General features: G+C 41.5%; 1 protein-coding gene across 20 annotated transcripts; it reads right to left on the bottom strand.

Moving 5' to 3' along the window:
* Positions 1-239: 239 nt before the first annotated feature.
* On the bottom strand, positions 240-20,961 carry lrrfip2 (leucine rich repeat (in FLII) interacting protein 2). 20 transcript variants are annotated; one of them, XM_078244999.1, is made up of 26 exons: positions 20,756-20,956; positions 19,345-19,500; positions 13,456-13,542; positions 12,941-13,003; positions 11,784-11,843; positions 11,602-11,640; positions 11,323-11,394; positions 10,223-10,270; positions 10,027-10,095; positions 9,668-9,757; positions 9,154-9,210; positions 8,738-8,791; positions 8,558-8,614; positions 7,831-7,902; positions 7,436-7,549; positions 6,968-7,009; positions 6,456-6,587; positions 5,964-6,035; positions 4,911-5,081; positions 4,740-4,832; positions 3,482-3,583; positions 1,956-2,088; positions 1,578-1,748; positions 1,399-1,478; positions 1,159-1,263; positions 680-1,064 (listed from the first exon to the last, which is right to left on the bottom strand). In XM_078244999.1, exons 2-26 carry the CDS (start codon positions 19,432-19,434, stop codon positions 954-956), a joined length of 2,184 nt encoding a protein of 727 aa, XP_078101125.1. In that variant the 5' UTR covers positions 19,435-19,500; positions 20,756-20,956; the 3' UTR covers positions 680-953. The 20 variants fall into 20 exon arrangements, with proteins under 20 accessions (XP_078101113.1, XP_078101115.1, XP_078101114.1 ...); XM_078245001.1 differs by lacking the exon at positions 11,323-11,394 and having other exon boundaries at positions 20,756-20,955; XM_078245000.1 differs by lacking the exon at positions 12,941-13,003 and having other exon boundaries at positions 20,756-20,955.
* Positions 20,962-22,206: the final 1,245 nt, after the last annotated feature.

The following is a 22,206-nucleotide window of genomic DNA, read 5'->3' as shown; positions in this document are numbered from 1 at the left end:
CTGTCGGGACCCCACAAGTATACTGGACTCCCATACTGGTTTTTGGACCCCACGAATATAGTTAAACAAGAATACACCCACCCCCACACCCACCCACACCCACACCCACCCAAACACACCCAAACCCACCCACTATGTATATTGGAAACCAGTGCTACAAATGAAAAATACTGACAATAACGATACCGATTCAAAAAAGTAGAAAACATCTGAACTCCATGAAAAAGAAAATATTCAGATTGTTTACACAGTTCTGTAAATTACACATTTATTTTCAAGAAATCTTTTAAATATTTGAAAATTTTCAATGAAACCGCAGCAGACACAGTTGGTTCTACATATTTTCAAATATTGACTGCACCTTTTTAAATAAATCATTCTGTACCTTGTTAAAAATGATTATTGTTTTCATTGAGCGGTGCGGACCCCCCCAGTCTCCTAGTGTGAAAAGGCACTTCACTGTGTGAGGGGAAGCTGGAAAGGTGCGGGGCCGGAGCAGCCGTGAGGGTTGAATAGTTTAAAAGCATCATTATACTCATTCATGCAACTTATCAAAAACAAAACAAAACGAAGAACAGCAGAGCACCGAGCCAGAGAGAAAAAATCTCGTGGATAACATGATGTAGTACAAAGCTCAGAAGAAGTAAGTAGTGACTCGAGAAATGTCCTCAGATGTATCTCCCAGCAACTTTATAGTTTTATTAGTTAAGTTTCTGAGTCATTCCTCCCAAAAACACTGGCGGCTTGCCCGACAACGCTTCCGTTTAAAAAAAAAAAGAAAAAAGGACACAATTCAGTTTGCTGCCTGTGCTACACGTTTTTGTAAGTGTTTTTGGTTAGCTACAAATCTTAAAGTGTTACAGCTAGAAATTGGAAATGTGCTCCAGACGCAATATGGCAGTCAGAGGTCTGAGGTGCGAGTTTAAGGGCTTCTGTGGTGACGCTGCCTTGCCTCACTGCTGTGACAGAAGGGCGTTCCTGTTGGCCTTCATCTTCTCAAGGCGCTTTACTAGGTGGTTGTTGGTCATCTCCATTTCCTCGATCTTATCTAGAGCTGTGCGAAGCTGTGTGTGTGGGTGGGGGAACAGAGGGGAGAAGTTACATTCAGCCTTCTTCATTTCCTGTTTCACATTATAAAATGCAAGTCTGCGTCTGTACCTCTCTTTGAAGTTTCCGTTTCTCTGCTTTAAGTTCGTCTTCTACTTTCTCCGAGTTATCGGCTGATGCCTTGTACCTGGACACTTGTCCTTCAAGTCTGTTAATCTGGAAAACGGACACAAAAGAGAACTATTTGGTGACTTAGAGCCCTAAAACATACAACTTTTTTATATATCATGTTTCTATAATTGAATGTGTGCACTACTATTTAGTTTGACAAGACATTTCTTTTTAACTTACATTTTGTTCCATTGTACCTATTTCCTGTTCTGCTTTAGAAAGCTTGAATTTGTATTCACTAATCTGTCTGTTGGCATCTCCTACAGAGAAAAAAAACAAACGGAAACCAGTGAGTTTGAAAATACCAAAAAGTGTTCATAAGATCTGTGTGCCGAAACATGATCATAAGGTCAACTTACTCTGCATCTCAATAACGTGTAGGTCTGTACCGTTCTCCATCCTCTCCCCGTCTGTGTATGCACTGTCCATCTTTGAGTGTTTCTGTCTCTCCTCCTCCAGCTGATTCTTCAGCTTCCTGATCTGAGCCAACAGTTCATCTTTCTCCTCTGCCAACTTCCGTAGCCTGACATCTACAAAACAGATGGAAAATACATTAAGCTGATGCAATTTACCGGAAACACGCAGAAGATGCTGACTGGACAAACGTGAATGTGTTCAGCAGGTTGGCGTGCTAAAATACACTGAAATGTGACAGTTGTTTTTCTTATTACAGCTTTGGTGCTCATCGGATCAGTTTATTTAGCATCCATGTGGACCGAAGTAATATCCTGACTCACCCAGCGGGCCTTCTCCTGCAGACTCCAGCACCTGGGCGGCCTCCTGGGAGACCACAGTGATCCCTGAGGACAGAGGCTCATGGTCGACATCTCCGTTTGGTGTGCCGTCTGGGATGATGACCAACCCATGTTTCTGTGGTGAGAGAACACACATTACTGAGGACTGGCTCCACTCGCTCTGTTGGCAAGTATAGAGGGTATGCACTGATGTCACCTTTTTATATACCACACCCCTCACCACCAATGAGTGACCACGCAGACCAACAGTTGGCCGCTAGAAATGGACGGAAAACGCCATTGTAAATGACAATGATCTGTACGATGTATTGAACAGTCAGCAGTCTGTGGAGGTTAAAATGTAGAGATGCAGGATATATATATATCGGTGGCTGATAAGCAAGAAAATTCAATTATTGTTCCAATAATTGAATTTCAGTCAATAATTATGTCCGATAATGTGGAGCACGGCTGCAGCCCAGACGGTTCTGGGTGGAGGTTTCTCCTCTCCCTGTGCCAGTCACTGTTTGCATGAGGGCGGGGATGGCGCGCGCGCACACACACACACACACACACACACACACACGAGAGATTGAAACAGGCTTGAGTTCATGTTTTACTCGAGTCTAGTAAAATACTAGAGAAACCGCCAGAAAAGGAAGACCGCATGAGCAATTTATGTTATGTGTTGACCAAGCAGAACATGATCTTGCAGAAATGGGACTTACTCACGCTGCTCACAGTCAACTCCCTGTTCCCTCTTAACCCACAGCCGGTGTGCTCTGCACAGCCATACAGTGCTTGTTAGTAAATCGTTATAAATGAGCTAAAAACCATCGCTAACTGTAAGGAATGGCTGAGCCTAATTACAAACAAGTAATATTTTCGGTTATCGTATCGGTATTGGCTAAAAAAAAAAAAAAAAAGTTATTGGCACTGCAATTCCATATTGGTGCAACTCTAAAAAAAAATGAAGCTAAATATTAGGGTCCCTGATATAAATAAATAACTTTGTAAGAATACTTTTATTATATTACAAGACTCATTTTTGAAAACCTTATTTATTTATTTTTTTTTAAACTTTGTTTAGAATTCAATTATACAACTTTTAGGAAACCATTTGGACAGCTCTTTGACACACATGAGAACGCACAGCAGATGCTGACTATTGTGCTTTTAGCACTGTGGGAAGTTACCGTGGTGACATCTACAGTACGTACAGCGCATAGTGACATTATGCGCATACCCTCTATAAACAACAAATCCACCAGTAATTTCATATAGTACACTGTAGTCACGGTCAAGTACGGATTACCACGTACCAAATAGTGATAAAGTTGTCAAGAAAATAAAATGGAAAGAAAAACAAAGAGGTAGAAGTACAAAGTACAACACAAGAACAGGTTTGATAGCATTAACTGGCTTAGTTCCAACCGAAAGGAAAAGTATAAAAAAAAAAAAAGTACTTTTGTGTCAGCAACTCATTCCTCTGATCTTGTTTTTTCTGCTGGGACTTTCAGAAGACCTACCTCTTCTGCTTGGGCCTTCCCCTTGATGTCAGCAAGCTCATCTCTGAGCTCGTCCCTCTCATTCCTAATGCAATCAAAGTACTCTTTCTGCCTCTCTAGGGCCTGGCCACGCAGACGAGAAAAGGACAAGAGAGAAAAGAAGAGGCAGAGGAGAAGTTGGATTGACTCTGGACAGACATGCAACGCCACATGCTATAGCAAGACATCTTACATGCACAAACATGCACTGTGCACATCAAGCCAACAACAAGGACATAGAAAACAAACAATACACAGATGAGAAAGAGGTGTGGTAGAGCACAGGGACTAAAGATACAGACAGTCTGTAAGGAGGTAGATCTTTTTGACTTAGCACTTTGTGAAAACTACATATAAGTATGATGCTTTCATCACTAAGAAACTAACACATTAAGTAATCCACGAGTGGAACATGCATGTCATGCCAGAATATATGGATCACATTAGTTTACATGACAATCCTAAATAAAACTATGTTAATTTCACAGGCTGCCCACTGCAGGCTTTATCACAGTGTCAGTGAACTTGCATTGTTAGCTGAGGTCACGGGATCCAAACCGAAAACCCTGTTATCTCGACATGCAAAATTCCAAACTGTGAATGTGGATGGGTCCAGGTATGTGCTAATGCCTAAGGGTCTCCATCATGCAGAGACAGCACGAGAGGCCAAAAAGGTGGATGGACATTACTGTATGTCTAAAGGCTGAAAAGCACAACCATCTATGGCCTCTCATGTTCTGTCAGAGCACCCCTGTGGGACCTCCTACCCCAATCTTTTTGTCCTTCCAGTTTATCGTTTCCTGCAGGTCAAACACCTCTCTGGTGAGGGCATCTAACTTAGTCTGCATTCGCTGGCTCTCCTGGAGCGGCGTTGAGCAGTAACAAGACGACACAGTACAGGATAAGAACAGAATAGGAACAAATTGAATGGAACAAAGACAAAAGAAGTGAAAATGCACATGAACACATACAGATACAAAATAAGAGATAGGAACAGGTGAAACAAGGTGAGAAGACACTCATTTGAGGAGATAATGCTGAGAAAGGAATGAATGAAGGGACAGAGAGGACCTAGAGGCAGGCCAGTGCCAATCAATCCTTATCAAGTTCCTGCAGAACAGAGCCTCCTCTGCAGCCTGCACAGAGGCTCGAACACCTTTCAAGGTGTTGACAGAATAGCAGTCTGAGGGGGTCACGCTGGCAGAAACGGTTTGTTTTTCTAATGCAAGGGCAGCCTTACCTCTATAAGCTCATCTCTCTGGCGGATTCCCTCTTTCAGTTCTTCTTGTTTATGCTGCAGGACTGTACACGTGTGCTTTTGTCTTTCTAGTTCCTGAAACCACAGACAGAATAGTTCAGCCACAACCCTTCAATATAAATATTATGTAACTTTGACCAACAGATATTTCACCTTTGACTTGTCTTCCAGCTCCCTCCTCATCTCAGCCCTTTGTTCCTCCATCTCCTCGATGACGTCCTTTAGTGTGTCCACTTGATAGATGAGGTTGCCTTTATCGTTGTCCAGCTGTGCGTTCGATACCATGGCTTTCTTGTACTTCTCCTCCACCTCTGCAAGGGACTCCTGATAAGGGTGGGAGCATGTTAACAAACAGAGTAAACTGGTTCCAAGCACAGCTCACCTACATGCACCCGGTGGGCTCTCTGGTATAAAAAGAATTCAACACACATTGGCCAAACATACTACACACGTCTATTCTTATTTCTAAATGTATGATTAAGTAAAGGCACTCCACCTTTTGTGGTAGTTTTCCATTTTTAACAGGTCATTCGGGACTAATGTTTGTGATGCAAGTGGTGACATTGACCACGCAATAAATAGAATGTGTTGAATCAGGAGTGAAACAAGGAAATTGTGTGAAAAGGGGATCTGAAAGACAGAACTACAAGTGAACAACCAGAAAACTAGAAGGACAGTGATCTAGCTATAGTGCATCAGCTATATCAAACTCTAACAAGAACAATCCAGGAGTCAGGTTTGTTAGTAAACTACTCTTATTATCAATAAAACATTCAGTGTCCTTTCTAAGAGAACGTGAAGCCGCTGAAAGTGTCAGAAGTCAGCCAGAAGGCCATCCAACACTGTGGCAATGTAGGCTGGCTGGAAGAAGAGCTTTAAAATTGAAAGCATGACTGTTATCTGTCAGCAGGTGGAGCATTTTGACTCTTCTTCTTTAAACTTTGAACCCAGCTCAATAGTGGGAGTGTCTTCATTTCAGGCCACAACCAGTGAGTTGGTTAAAAACAGGAAGTGAGGGAAGATCATGCAAAAAGAAGGATTCATTACGCAATTCACACTGGGAGCACACGCAAATACATGGCTGTGGTGTTAGGAGCTACAGGAGGGGGTGCAGAGGGGTATGAGTGGGGAGGCAGAGGGGTTAGTGATGCCATACTGCTCCCCAGAGAACAAGAGAAGGCATGCTGTGAGCTCAAGCCCCTCTACCTTTAGCTCTTTAAGCCCTTGCATGTACCGCCCTTCTACATCCTGAATCTGGTCCTTAAGTTCATAGATATCCTGTAGAGCAGACGGAAGGAATGGTTGGGGTGAACTGGGGCATCAGAGGGAGTACCAAGGAGAGATAACAAAGCACCCGTGCTGCCATTCTAAAAACAATCCAGCTGGCATACACATGACCAGCGCACCGAAATATAAGTAACAGCTTCAAAAGAAAACATGTCACATCCATAAAGAAAGCAGACACTTAGAACAGCAGGGAAGGCACAACAGAGGAAATGCTGTAGGAGGTTCATATGCAGAAGGAACAGATGTATACATAAACTGCTCAGACACAGAACATGTAGATTAGCATTTAAGCTCTACGATAATGTGATGATGAACATCTGAAGCTAAAACACATACAATTCTTCTAGCTTTTTTCTGCAGTTTATTCAGTCACATGTATAGAAGGGTGACACTGTGATTTGTACACCTTACCCTAAGTTCACTCAGACTGGTGTCAGGGTCATAGATGCTACCCGTGTCTGTGCTGCCCCTTCGTGATGAGGTGCCCCCCAGCGATGCCAACGTGGCTGCTGACAGGCCTGGGGTGGCACATCGGGAAGATGGCTGAGAACACAAAAGTACCACAAAACTCCAGTCAGAAACACATAAAAACAAAAGAACACAATTCCGACATATACAACACCATCATCTGAGCACAGCAAGCAGGGCTCGTAAGTGATCCCGCCCAATTCAAAACCTCCCCAGGAAGGATTTGTCATCATCAAGTGTATTTTATAAACTTGACAAACTTGCTCCCCATCTCCACATGCCGTTTGTATAAAAGCCAGATGATGCTTCCTTGCGGGTGTGTTGTGGTTACATGGTAGCTGCCTAATAGCTACTCTAAGTGTGAGATTAAACTCACCGACTACTGCATTGCCTACTTGGTGCTCGCTGAAGAGTTTGAATGAATAAAGTCAATTGCTAAATAATGGTGCACTCACCCGACTAAAGTCTGTATACTGCTTGTCACATTTTTCATCCAGCTAAAAGAAAGAGAAGACATATTATAAAAAGAGATAAAGACTATTTTGAGAACACCCATCCTGGGTTGTCATGCTTGGAGCCGTTTCCTCATCTGCAAATCAGGGAGTTAGTCCAGGAGTTAATATGAGTCTGGGATAAGTGCTGCATGTTCACAGATCATAAAGATTTGACCACCAAACAAGTGAAAGCAAATAAAACACTGAGTGAGTCACAGCACTACATTAAAGAACATTTTCTAAGTCCATGCTGCTGCACACTGCAGTCACATCCACTTCAGCTGAATTTATACCACTTTACTTATTAATAGTCAATAAAAAACACGCTGTGGGAAAAGTTTTGAAAACCAAAATGTTATTTTTAAATCATGCATTGGGGTTGCAATGCACTTTTCAGCCCACTGTTGTGAACTTAGCTCAGTCACTTACAGCGTCCAGATCTGGAATGCTCAAATCATCGAGGTCAGACACAATGCTGCCTCTTCGGCTGGTGCGGCTGAAATAATCAGCAGCCGTCTCACTAATGTCCGAGAAGTCAGACGACTGCTTACAACACACACAGGATGAAGAAGACAGGGAGATAGACGCAGAGAAATAAAGAATAACAGAGGGACAAGTAAAAAAGGGACAGAAGGAAAGCAATGACAGAGGAGATCACTGTTCAAGGTGAAGACATTTAAAATGTATTAAGCTGACGCTCTTACACAGCACAATACAATAAAAAAAAAAAAAAAAAGTTCAAAAGCTTTGATTATTAGATCATCAACTACTGTGATAAAACAGCATCAGTCTAGATTTTGTACAGCCCGGTCCCTACAGCTCACCACACTGTCTCTGCGGCCTCTGCCGAGGCGTTCCTGGGACACGCTGCTGACAGTGTCATCATCTGAAGAAGACTGAGAGGAATACGCACACACACACACACACACACACGACACAAGATGAGGAGCCAAAGTAAAGTAGGATGGCTGCATGCCCAAGGCTTTATCTGAGACACGCACACTTCTTACTCAAACAGCAGTAGCAGTCTCTGTATTAAACAGATTATTGGATTACTCCAATGACTGTGACACTATAAGTAATGCTAATTCATGCAATTAGGACAATTTTGTCAAATACACCAACTGGAGCTAAGTAAGATAAGACAACCTTGCTATAACATCTTAGCCTGATATTAAGAAATCCTTAATTCACACACACACTTTTTGGGGGGGATTTTTTGGACTTTTACGCCTTTATTTGATAGGACAGCTTGGTGAGAAAGGGGAGAAAGGTCGGATTCGACCCCTAGACCTCCGCGTCGAGGCATAAACCTCTCAGTATATGTGCGCCTGCTCTACCCACTGAGCCAACCCGGCCACAAATTCACACACTCTGATGTCAATCAACTAGGCTGTTCCCTAAAGCAAGCTGTAGCCAGTTTGGTAAGGGTGATCAACATTTTCCCTAGGAGGGAGGCCTGGTGCTGAGAGGGGAAACTTGTTAATAGTGGTCATCTGCTGTGGTGTTAGCTGACATCATGCAGGGTGGCGGTGGTTTTAAGGTTCTCACCACAGGGCTACTGCGGGTGGAGCTGGCTACGGAGGAGTACCAGCTATATTCAGAAGGCTGCGGATGGGAGGAGGACAGGGGATCAACATGACGACAGACGTCAGGCCAGAGGCACAACAGTTAGCTGCCGTGGTGGTGACATTGCTCAAACGCTGTTTGACAAACATTCAGAAGACTTACAGCTCTCGAACTGCTCCCCGAGCCGTAAAGACTGGTGTCGTCACAAATAGAGGCCTGAGGGCACACGTGGGAAACAACACACGGCTTAGCAAAACAAAAGAGGGAGCATGAATCTTTGACACACTAGCTAAGTAGGTTGAGTAGACTCACTTTCTCTGGGCCATGCAATTAACAGAAATACTCTGTATTTCCAACATCAAGTAGGACATTTGTTTCAGTGCTCTACAACAAAAGTCTTGGCTTCACACAAACTTCTGTCTTATCTAACTGAAGCATAAATCTCCAGCCACCACGTGCCTCAGAGTCCTGGAGCTAAATATAAGCAGGATCCTATCAGATGTATGTGGCCACAAGAGAGATGGAATGTCTACTTCCTAAGGTAACTAGAGGCATGCAGAGCATGGACAGAAACTGACCATGCTGTAGCTGCGAGGCAGCCCTGTGCCAGTGGTGGAGGACGAGGAAGTGGTGGCCTGTTAGAGAGGAGGGGAGCAAGGGAAATGTCAGTTTAGAGGACAGAGGAAAGCTGTAGCGGGAATGTGAGGTGGACAGAGACTAAAGAGCTGCAGAAAGTAGAAACAGGATGACCATTTTGCTGACCCTTTAACATTTAGGGTGAGAGGAGAAGTGATGTGAGGTGACACTGTACCTGTCCACTTTTGTCTGTCAGCAAGTCCTTTACATAAATTCAAATGATCATAAAAACGGTTTTACAGTAGAAAGAGAGATCTCAATCTAAAAGTCAAGCTTTGGCTTCTATCTTTGCTTGGATGCGTTTATGGCATCAACAATATCTCTTATTGTAGTTATAGAACAAGTTTGTTAGGGATATAAATGTCCAATAAACTAGACCATGCAGATAGGAATATACTGCCTCAGCCTGTGTATAAAAAGGGTTGAAAGTTGGACAGCACTGTCTGGGGGACCAACCCGAGGCTGATAGGTGGATGTGGAGGGAGGAGGCATTGGTTTGGTCTTCATTAGGCTGGTGTAGTTCCTTTGATCGTGGTAAAGTCCAGTCTAGAAGAGTGGTAACATAATGTGACCTCAAACAGACAACAACTTTCATCCTCAAGTGTCAGACTAATGTCTAATTTTAGACACATTCAACATGGCTTGGTCAACATGAGTGTGACACTTCACAAGGCAATAAATAGTCAATCTTATCAGGGGGTAAAGTCAATCTAAAGTAAATGACCACCGCAAGCCAATATCTTTTAACTACACTGCCTTCATGCTTGAGGCTGCAGAAGAGACACTCTAAACAACATTAAAAAGAGTACACTGACCAGCAGATCCTTCTTCGCGGAGCTGGATGAAGCCCTTTTATGGCCATGCAGGTCATTGTACACAGAACTCTGTTCAGCCCCCGCCCCCCGACAAAAAAAATATTTAAGTAAAGAAAAGCAAACATGAGATAAAAAGGACGAGAGGCAAAAGCGTAGAAGCAGTGAAAAACAGGTGTTCATCACATAAGATACATACAGTGGAGCGGGAAGTCTTGAGGGTGGAGCTAGTGGAGAGGCCGTCAGACTGAAGAGGGAACAGGAGTCACAAGAATTACGATCAGCAGAAGATCAAACCTCTGAGAAGCTGTTAGGTTGCTGTTAGGCGTGCACTGGCAGCACACAATTCATGTGTCCCACTAACACTAGTTTAGTTGTTCAACAGGCAACAAGTAATCCAACACAATGGATCAAGCAAACCATTCGTTTTTCTAAACCCTTCCAAGGCCACAGTGAAGGAACAAAAACATGTGTCAGTGGCTCTTAGCTCATTATGGTGGCTTTGTTTGGTTTTTTTTAAAGATTATTTTTTGGGCATTTTTAGGCCTTTATTGACAGGACAGCTGAAGAAACGAAAGGGGAAAGAGAGGAGGGAATGACATGCACCAAAGGGCCGCAGGTCGGAGTCGAACCCGGGCCCGCTGCATCAAGGAGTAAACCTCTATATGGGCCCGCTCTACCAACTAAGCTATCTGGGCTCCAATGGTGGCTTTGAGTAGTCAACATATGTTTGTTTTTTTTGCTACAAACGCAGACGCTCCCTACGTAATCCTGTAGAAAACAGCTTTGAGTTTCTCTGGGTTGATGGTATATTTGGACTGATTCTAGGTGATTACTGCACTAAACATCTTGTCAAGGTACAAATGTCCAGCACTTTAAAAGGCTGAAATTTCTCAAAGTGTGTCAGTCCATCAGAATCGCACAGCAACACATTCAAGAATAACACAGGGCGAAATGCAATGTGAAAAAGAAAGTGAAACCGATGTCTCCAACATTCCCCTAAATGCTATATCTCCTTCCAGATATAACCTAATCTGTCATTATGTGAATCTCTGATATGAAAAGGGAATAACTGGAGCAGGAGTAGATGAGACTGAAGGAAAGTGGAAACACCAGGAAAATTGTAAATATCCGAAAACTGTTGGTTGCTTCTGATCTGCTGAGCACAATAAAGTTAAGCAGACCTGAACTCTGGTTACATGCTAAGAATCCAGGTACAGTTTTCAATCAGTTGCCAAAACTCCACACAAATACATATTATGCTCGCACACACATGCACACGCACACACACACACACACCAATGCATCTTTTCTACGGGAACTGGATCGACTCTTAGACCCCAAGTCACGTATTGCTGATGATGAGGTAGACTTCAAAATAAAAAACAGACAAAAGCAAACATTAGAAGAAATCTTTACCTTGCAAACTATGAACACAACCAAATTACAAAAAAAGGTATTTAACCCAAATGCATTCATTTGCTTTCCCAACACGAACAATGGCTTTCACACATCTATGTGCCCCTATGAGAGCATGATCCTAATAAAACCGGCAGGGATTTATTTTGTTTTACGCACCCTGTAGCTGCGGACTGACATGACATCATCATCCAGCCCCTGTTGATGTGGAAACATGGAGTCACAGCAGAAAAGCAGACAGAGAGGAACATGGGTGATGAGAGATTAACTGCAGGATTAAAGGAGAAAGTAGAAAGGAAATACAGGCAGACAAAGAGGAAGTGTGTGGGGGAGATACAGACCCGGCGATGACGGCTGCTGGATATACTACTACTAGAGCCTCTGGCTTTTTCTGAGTCAGCCTGGAGTAAGGAAGGAAAGTTGGAAAAGATTATAGAGTGAAAGTAGAGAGGCTCAATCCCAGGGGTGAGTAAGGTCACTGCAACGCTCAACAGTTGCTAATGCAAAGCCCAAACCATGCAAAACAACTTTTGTCAGCATGTTTATAACCAGATAGATGTCATAAACATTTGCAAATATTATCCTCTTTAAGCACAACATATCAAGATTAATAATATACAAAAACAGCTAATATATTGCACATTTCTGTCTCATCTGTTCTTTTAAAGTGCTCATATTATGCTCATTTTCAGGTTCATAATTGTCTTTAGAGGTTATATCAGGATAGGTTTACATGGTTTCATTTTCAAAAAACAATTTTTTTGTTGTTCTGCACATTGCTGCAGCTCCTCTTTTCACCCTGTGTGTTGAGCTCTCTGTTTTAGCTACAGAGTGAGACATCTCACTTCTGTTCCATCTTTGTTGGGAGTCGCACATGCACAGTAGCTAGGTAAGGACTGCTAGCCAGTCAGAACTGGACTATAATAGAGCTGTTTGGAGCAGTTTGTGAACAGTGTTTTCTGTTGGAGACGGTAAGTCCCTTTGGGGTAGTCTTTGGGCTTTTTCACTTTGTAAACCTATAACGTGCACAAAAAAGATATAAAACACAATAAAGGAAAGGGGAAAAAAAGCCAAAAAGCATAATATGAGCACTTTAAAAAGGCAACATAGCGGCACACAATGAAAATCTCTGCTTCTCTTTACTGTGTCGATACACCAGCAACACACAGAGACACAAGTGAATGCAAAAGCATCCGTCCTTTCTGACGTAGCTGGAAGCTGGAGGAGTAACTAAACTAAACGTCCAAACCAACTCCTTGCATGCAGTCTCACCAACCCTAAATAAAGTCAAAGGCCAATGCTTGCTCTATGAATACACACAGCCACAGATTACGGTGTCTCCAAAGCAAACACACTGCTGAGGCATATTTCAACAGTGAGGTACAGTGTAGTCTGTGAGTCAAGTGTAGCTAAATGGTCAGGCTTGACTGGGGTTCAATCCCACACAACAGGCTGTTAGTGGAGTGAGAGGCTACAACACTCTCTTGCGCTCGCCTACCATCCACTGGTGGATCTGTCCCCATTTTCTGTTGCTACTGCTGCTAGATGACTGGTAAGAACGCTGGATGGAGGGAGGAAGTGCCAGGAAAAACATACAATCATACTTCACTTAAAAACTGCTGAAACGTAAAAACTGGGTGACATTCACTTCAGGAATAGAACTTTTGGTTACATCTGTGGACATGCAGCACTTTCATTTTGCTTTCTGTGGGTATATTAGGTTTGTTGTGTAAGACCTGTCAGATTAATCTGAAAATGCCTAAGGCATGAAGCCAAACAGCTCCTCTGCATCAGTGGCTATGGAGGAAGATGAGCAGCTTGCAAACACTCAGTCAGTTAATGTAGTAACTGTCCATGTTTAAACCAACAAATACAAAAATCTGTCCAATTCCCATGTTCGATCTACAGTTAATCTGTGCTGATAGCAGCAGTTATGGGGCACTAGCTCGCTTGATGGGTTGAATAATGGTCACAGTGCACCTTTGCCAGTCAGTTACATTTTGTGTTATATACCTCTTTCTGCTGCCGTTCAAGTTCCCTCATTCGAATATCCCTGGCCTCCGCCCGAGCTGCCCTCTTTGCTGCGAGCCTCGCCTCCGCCTGTGAGACACAACATGAACACACTTGTTAGCCATGACTGGAAACTCGTAAAGGTGCCTTTCCCTGAGGACACACCCTAACAAGTGCAAGGAATAAACACAAGGAAGGGAATCGCATGGGTGTATTTGAGTGCTTAACTCATCAGTTTCCCCTAAAACAAAAAGACAGTGGAAAATGAGTTGATTTTTATTAGTGTGGTTGTCAAGGCCTTTCACTAGCTGGAACCTGATTAACAAACCTTTTGATGAAGAAGTTGACTTCATGGTAGCGTTGCTACACTGTAGTTTATTGTGCAGATATATTAAACAAATCAAATTAAAATGTGAAAAAAAATGCAAAACTGCTTTGTTTTCTCAGACATACCATCTAAGTTTTAGAAACAGTTTAGACAGTTATGTCTAGATGTTGAGTCTAATACATTTTCTGCTGATAATAGCTCATGAGTGGAATAGTTACAACTGCCTTTTAAAAAGGCTTTTCTAAAAACAACTGATTATTCAAAACAAGAAACTAGGGCTGCACAATATATCGTTTTCTTATCGTCATCGCAATATTAACTGGCCCAATATACATATCGCGAAAGGCTGCGACATATCGCGATAGACACTCAGAGATTTTTTTGTGTTAGTTGAAAGAAAATATCAGCAGGAAGTAACACTTTAAAAAGAAACAGTCACTTTTTTTAGTGGTGCCTTATATATTCAATTCAATGTGTTCAATAAAAGTAGGTTAGAAATGATTTCCTTTCATTTGTCTTCAGTTCAACAAGCAATTTGTTGTATTTTAACAGAAAACTGAAAGCAGCAGAAATGCAGAACTGAGTACACTTTAATATCTCTTTATTTATCGCAAGTAATATCATTATCGCTATGTTCACAGCATTATCGCATATTCTCCTCATATCGTGCAGCCCTACAACAGACCACCCACAGAGACTCTGTGTTGACCTCACACTAAATAATGCAGTTCACCCAACCAATACATCGGCCAGGTTGACCAATATAAGCAGTTGTACAGGTATCGCCGTATATTATGTCAGATAAATAACAAGAAACTGCAGAACAGAAATGCCAAAGATATGGGTAATTTAGAAACAGTTACTCAGTCACATAGTTCATCCACCAAAGAGCACTGACACGTTTTATTATTCCACTCAGTACAAATGTTGGTCTTTAATAAAACACGTTCATGGGGGTCAAAATGTTTGTTTATCCTCGTAACAAAATATTAATAATCGGCTGAATATATTACTATGAGATTTTTTTTTTTACTCTCTCAAATATCGATATCATTATCGGTCAGGCTATAATGTGGACACTGTCCAGCATAAACTCTCAACAGAGTTCATACTGTACTGGGTGGCCTTGCTGACCAGTTTCGCCCGTGAGTCACAGCTCTGTAGTCCTCCTGTCCAGAGTGAGTGCTTGGGATGCCTCATCACCAACAACATGTGCTAACCATAAGTTTCAGGAGGGCTGATTTAAAGACCTCATGGGGAAAGACGCCAGTAGCGCACAAACAAGCTAACAGATAAGTACAGAATCGAGAGGAAATAAAAGTGAGTCACAATAGTGTGGTTCTGCTTAGTCGGTAAACATGGAGCAGCTGATTTTGCTGAACCTCATGAAGCACAAACAAGTCTAAGTCAAAGCCAAACTGAGACCAATAAACTCTCCTCTGGGGGGAAAAGTGAGACGAGTCATCACAAAATTTGCCCCCAACTGAGTCAGAATATGAACAGGGGCTAATTTTACAGAGTACCTCAGCAGAAGGAGCTAATTTAGGCGAGCTCCTACACGGCCCTGAGGAGTCACACAGGTGACTATGTACGTAGACTAGACTATCCTTCCATTACGTCCATAATACCAATTACATCCTGTACATGCTCTGAAACTGAACATCCCACCAACAAAGAATGGCACACTTGCTCATGGAGCCTAGCCCTTTATCTCTTACTAAAAGACAGTCCATACATACAGCGTGTGGTGTGTACAGTATCTCACTGCAGACAAACACTGTCAGCATTCCAGCAATTTCTTATCTGCGCTGCCAGAATAGAAGGCCTGTGGGTATAGGCCATTCCTGTTTCAATACTAGCCTGGAGTGAACAAACACTGTTGTATAGTAATGCTTAACAAACTCCCAAATTCGGATCTTTTTGCCTGTACACCTTGTGTTGTGTAAAAGCACATTGTTAAGCCTAGTTATTGACAAAAACAGAAATAGACACTTATGGCTAAAGCTTCGTTCGATATCACTAGTAGGAGAAAGTGACTTGTATCCAGTTGGACGGACTATAGTTTGAGTCAAGTATAATAACCATCTTGTTTTATAGTGATAAGATACCTTAATGTAACTTCCCAAGATAGGCAGTGAGTGAAACCCAGGACCCAGAATGATAGTCTGAGCAAAGTACAGAAGATGAGTGAGATAATTCTTAATGTCATCATCATCACTAACAAAGTGTGAACAAAGGAATATCACCAAATAATTTGTGATTCTTGTTGTCTGTATTTAAGTTTACTACGTTCTACTACTTTCTAAAACTGCATAAAAACCAAACCAAAACCAAAGAACACTTGCGATTAAATGCCGTTTTGCAAACGTACATGCAATGTGGGACATTTCTGTAAAGAAATTCCTACGGGCGCTCTGTGATTTTGGAGTCTAACTGATGGTCATACAATATAACTCTGTACAAGGTGAAAAAGGAAGTAAAGTTGTTAGCGAATGAGAAAGCAAGAGCGACAGCTGGCCCTTTGCTCTGCACCTGTTGAGCTGTCTGACAGTATGACTTGCTCTGCACAGCAGCGCAGCTGAGCTCTCTGTCTCTGTCCTATCTATAGCCTGGCCCATCCGGCCCCAGCCCTCTGACAGCCATATCATGGGGCTGGGGGGTAACCTGAGCAGTAGAAGTTCACCTTTAAACACACCTCCAGCACTCTGGGCAATAAAAGTCCAGCAATCCGCCATGAGATCACCTGTGTGAGAGTATGGTAAATAACATTTAATCTAATGCCACAGTTTGGGTAGGTCCAGTGAAATGTAGGGATTTATTACTTTTCTCATTTTTGTTTTAAAAGTTATTTTAAATTGACTATTTGGGGTTTTGGACTGTTGGTTCAGAAAAAATAAGCAAGAGGTCTGGGCTCTGGGAAATGATGACAAATACCACAATCAAAAAAGTAATCAACACATTAATCAATAATGAAACTAAAAGCTTACAATAGGTATATAATATTTTATATATATATATAATATTAAATGGAAGGTGCTAATATGTAAACAGAATACTTTAACACCCACTAAAATATATAAATGCAGAATTCTATCTAGCAATAATCACTAGCAGTTTAAACAACAAATATACTGATTGCCATGACAACTCAACAATTCCCATAATTATAATCATCACAAAGCCAAGACAGCATAAAGTAAGTACAAACTAAATATAAATCAACTCCTACAAATTGGTAGATTGGTTTAAACACAGATTTAAAAATAGGCCAGTATAGTACAGTCACTCTAGGTGCACTGAACTGTTAACCTTTGGTTCTCTCTTTCAACATTAAAATAGTCTAGTTCTTGAAAATCATCAATTGCTTGCTTCTAATACGACAAAAACACAACATTTTAAATGTACAATGCAAGTACCATTAAAAAGCTTGCATTATCAGAGGATGAAGTCTGATCAAACTGACAGTCCTTGTCCATCAGTTGTTGACAGACGCTGTAATATGTGCTTTGTTCTCTGCAGCCTCAGCAATCTCCGAACCGTCTCCGCAAAAAGAAAGTGCAACACTTTCTATTGCACCTGTTATGAACTATGAACTATAGCACACACCCTCTGTACACTGAGGAAAGTCAATGATTGCCTTGTTTTAGTACGATTAGCTTCCTTAGATCCTAATCTGAGGGATGATCATCTAATTTCAACACTTAGCCACTGTCCAATTTCTAAGGAAGCTGCTGGTATTCAAAAGGACGTACTGCCTAGTAATGTAAGAGGCTTCAAAACTGGACTGGTGCAGGGCAGGCTCAAATTTGCAGTCCTTCTCAATCAGTGATCGGTGCCAAGCAGAGGCAGGCTGTAACTTTTCTTAACCAGGCACAGACAACACGAGGCAGAAGCTGCAGTGTTCTTAAGATTTGTTTGGGATGGTGGTGTTGTGCAAGTTAGACACTGACCCCTGCACAGTTGATCTAATCTCTGCTTTGCTCCACAAAGAGATTCAGATTCAGGACCTGACTGGGAGGGTCAGATGACTCATGTTTCTATGATCTGCCTGCATGACTATAAAGAGAGCAAATGGAGCCTTGTGCTTAGTGCCCAAGAATGAGGCACTGCATAGATGAAGCATTCTTAAAATGGGCCATGGCAAATATTTATGAAAAGCAGATTCATCCACTGTTACATTTCTACCTGTAAAAGCAAGAAATCATTTGACTTGAGCTGAATTCTTTACAGAAAATCTGTGGCTTTTTTTTATTTATTTTTTTTAATACCTATGCGTACCAAACAAATGAACATTAAACTTTGAAAACTGATCTTTGCATTCAATGTTGTTAACCACCTCACTCTGAAAAAAAGGCAAAGGAATGGCAGCCCTGCTGTGGAACAAAATGGAATAATCCCAAGGCATGTCGCTACAGGCTAGGCAGCTTCTCTCTTCTGCCTGTGTTGACTACAAGTCAAGTCAATATCTCTGTTGTCCAAACCAGCTGTCTCTACTCTCTTGGGCCGCAATGCATATTATCCAGCAGAACTTGAAAGTCCACATTTAAGTGTATGCTTCAGAGGCCCATTTGCTGACATAACTTTGACCACTATGTTTCAACTCAACATAATTTATTGCGTAATAGATACAGGTTGACTAAACACCTGGGTGTTGAATGGAGAACTTGGTAAGCCAGCCTAAGACATTACACATTATCTCCCAGGTTACACTCTGCATTTTAATCTGATCCCAATATCCAAGAAATCTATCCAGAGCTGTTGTCAAAACATCATGTCCTTAAAAAAAAATCTTATCTTATGTTCAATGGTGTACTTGATTATCATCAGAACTGCTTAAGTTTTATTCCACCTGTAAAATCTATTTAACATATTTCTGTTCATTTTGTTAGTAGTCTCAATATATCACTGTTGTAATGAATAGTTTGGTTTTCAAAAGAACACCAAAAAATTATGCAATCATGTCTGGCACAAATTGCGGAGGCCAAATTGAATACATCCAGATTGTTTTCTCCAATCTGTACATTTGAGTCTTTCTTAGTCAATTTCATAAATCATACTTATGTTTTCTAGTATGGTATCGCACAATTCACAAGCATAACACTTGGAAGATGATCAAAGCATTTTTTTTGTTTTAGGTCATGATAATGAATACGTCATAAACTATAGATGCAACTGAAAATAGCCTACATATACATTAACATTTGTAAACTTTGGCAATACATTTCATATAGGTTTTAGCTTAAACTGTCTCCATTTCAGCCACAGTGCAACATCAGCCATTCATATGAGTGCTGACAATGTCTAGTCATGTTCCCTTTACTTTAAAATGTGATGGGGCTGCTGATTAACATTGAAGACAGAGAGGGGAAAAAAATCAATCTTCTGAACTCATTATCTGGATAAGTATGAACAAGACAATTGGAGCTGGATGAAATCATATTAGCATTGATTAAGCAATGCATGAATGGAGCAATGTAGGGATGAATATAGCACAGATCCATTCCAGTTTTCTCCAAAATGCAAAGAAGTAGGAGGAGTGTATGTGTGATGGAGTTTGAACTTACCTCCCTGGCAATACTACTCAAGGCATCATCCTCTGCTGAGAACCGGTCTTTTAGAGGGGTACGCTTTCTGCCAGTGCCTTGTGTCCCCATGTTGCCTATGCAACTGTAGCTCCACCGATGATGTGTAAGGCCAGGAAATACACTGTATGAAAATACCTACAGGTATTAAGTAGAGATAAAATAAGCTTATTTTAACTGGCTGTTAACAAAGCCAAGTGTTAGATAATATGACATGTGCATTCTCCAGTTTAACTACATTAAATTGTATATGGTTTTATGCACTCTAATCTCACAAACAGCCCATACAATCCACTCATGTATGGCACTTACAATGTCTTTGAACAAACAGTTGTGGCTGACATGAACCAGCCTTAATGTGACATGCAGGACCACTGCAGCCTTACAAATCAGCATTTGAACAGAACATTGCAATAAACAACAGCTAATGAGGTCAACAGAGAGAATAATAATATTAAGGTACACATTTGAAACTGATCTCAAAACCATGATTGTTTACTGATAAGGCTTGCATTAGCTGGTATAGTATTCATCATCATCCACATGATGTTTATTATGGAGGTCCAGACAATACCAAAGTTAACAGATCAAAGACAAAAGAGAACTTGTGCTGGCTGGTAAAGACAGAGGAAAACGCCTAGTTTAGGACCCGCCGGCTGAGTCAGAGGACCCAAGCGAGGCATGAGCACTCCTTGAAGACGTTTGATGATCTGAACCCTGTGGCTCCATAACGTTGATTCAAAATTAGCAGTCTGACCACCTCAGAAACGCTGGCTAACAAATCCATGGATAATCCTTGGTTAATTGAACACAGCATTATACGTTACTATTAGTTTAACGTTGCGTTAATCAACCAACTTCAGCTAACCTTAACTTACTGAAACATTAACGTCTACTGGGACAGTTTTCCAACCAGTAACAAAGCCAACATTACAGCCCCTATACCATGTCCATTATGGAAAAGAGATTGTGACTAACGTTACCTTAACTCGGTTGAATCTAAAATTACGCCAATGTACTGCCCTGTTAGCGTTAGCTAGCTAATTATACTAACGTTGACCAAGGTTAGCCAGCTCAATGGTAAGCTAACTAGGAGTGCTAACTAGCATTTCGTCCTTGCAAAATTCTCATTAAAAGTTACCCTTTTAGGTTCCTCCTCCGCTTCAGCTGAAGCTAGCGCTTACAAAGACGAGAACTATCAAGACATGTCCCTTCCATAGCAATGACCCCCAGCACCGCCGACAATCTCTTGGAGCCAAGGCTAGGCTAGGCTAGCTGACCAGTTTTAGCTTGGATAGCCAGCAGGGCTAACCTCAACTATCCTGAGAGGCAGACAGGGCAGACTGGCACTGATCCTCCCGTCATATTTCCCACCCCAAAAATATAATGTTACCTTCGCGACACCTTTAAATAACCCGCGATACTGCCAAGGTGTGTCCCTTCTTTCCTGGAGGTTTAGGAGAGAGCCATTCGGCTTCTCTTCAGAGATTGGTAGTGTTTTTGTCCACACTGACAGCTGTCATCAGTCCGCCTTTCCACCGCTTTCCACCGCTCTCCACCGCCCTCCACTGCCCTCCTTACCCAATTTCCACCTTCCACACACACTGGTTAGCTCCAAAAGTCCCGGATGTTGGGAAAAATTTGGGTGTGATGCTGTCTTCATGGGCCGTCAGACACATCAAAAATGTCAACCGTTATCCGATTCTGAGAGAGGGTTTTTTCATTTAGTGATAATTAATAAGGTCTGGTAGGCCTATAACGACATACGAAGTGACTTTCCAGTGTCCGGCTTTTAGGGGCTGACAGCATGGAAACGGTTCAAACAAGTAATGACGCAAACTGCTGTTATTATTTTAAAAACCGTACTGTAACGCACATTTCTTGCTTCTGTCAATGGTAAAGGTTTCCTCCTGACTCCTATTCGGGCTATACATAATTCTCATAGCTAAAATTGCTGGTACAACTAATTATTTTTAAATAAGGAATACAATCTCTATAATAGCCTAAATGGTTTTAATGGCCTTGCTCCAAAATCAAATCAATAACATTGCACGAATGTAGCAGTGAACGCTGTCCAAATGCAACAGAAGCTGACCAATTATGAATTTACCACTTGTAAAAATGACCGGAAATTTGGTATAACTATTTGAGTTTTTTTCCTCAGGTAATTTTTTCCAATTAAATCAAAAACGTTACTTAGCCCATTACGCCTATTTCAAATTAGGCCTATTCTTTACCCTTACATGTTTACCTATGAGAACTTGATATAGATAGGCTATATAGCATAGATTCATACTAATAGGCCTATATTTTGGTAGACTACTTCTTCCGCTCCATAGAGTTCATATCATTCTTACATTTTAATTTAATGCTACAACACCACATTTTGTTAGCTAGTACAGGTCGCAAAATAGGCCTAGTTAATATAATATTATATCACCTGTTATATTGTATAAAGCTTAAATATTTGATATTACTAACCAACATATAGGCTATAGCCGGATATAGCTTATAAATAAAAAGTACAGATTCAAGGGGAGGGCAAAAACCACTGTAGTCTGTTGTGTCGGCTAATTACGATTTGTCCACAAGAGGGCAGTAGCGGATAATACATTCTTTTTTTGCTGTGTGAAAATCAGTGACCGTAAAAAGAAAAAATGCATAGTTGCGTTGTGGTTACGCCACATGTAAATGGATATGATCAGAGAGAATTGCGTTTAAACTACCAAAATAAAGCACCCAATCCAGTATGGACGGCTGGTTCCCTAATGATGTGGTTGCAAAGATTTGACTCTCCTAGTTATTGTAATGAAGTAGAAACTCTTTATAGAGGAGGCATATATG

The sequence above is a fragment of the Sander vitreus genome, unplaced genomic scaffold (assembly GCF_031162955.1).
Source record: "Sander vitreus isolate 19-12246 unplaced genomic scaffold, sanVit1 ctg350_0, whole genome shotgun sequence".
NCBI classification, from domain to species: domain Eukaryota; kingdom Metazoa; phylum Chordata; class Actinopteri; order Perciformes; family Percidae; genus Sander; species Sander vitreus.
The sequence above is the reverse complement of the archived record's forward strand: the minus strand, read 5'-3'. Positions and strand labels throughout refer to the sequence as shown.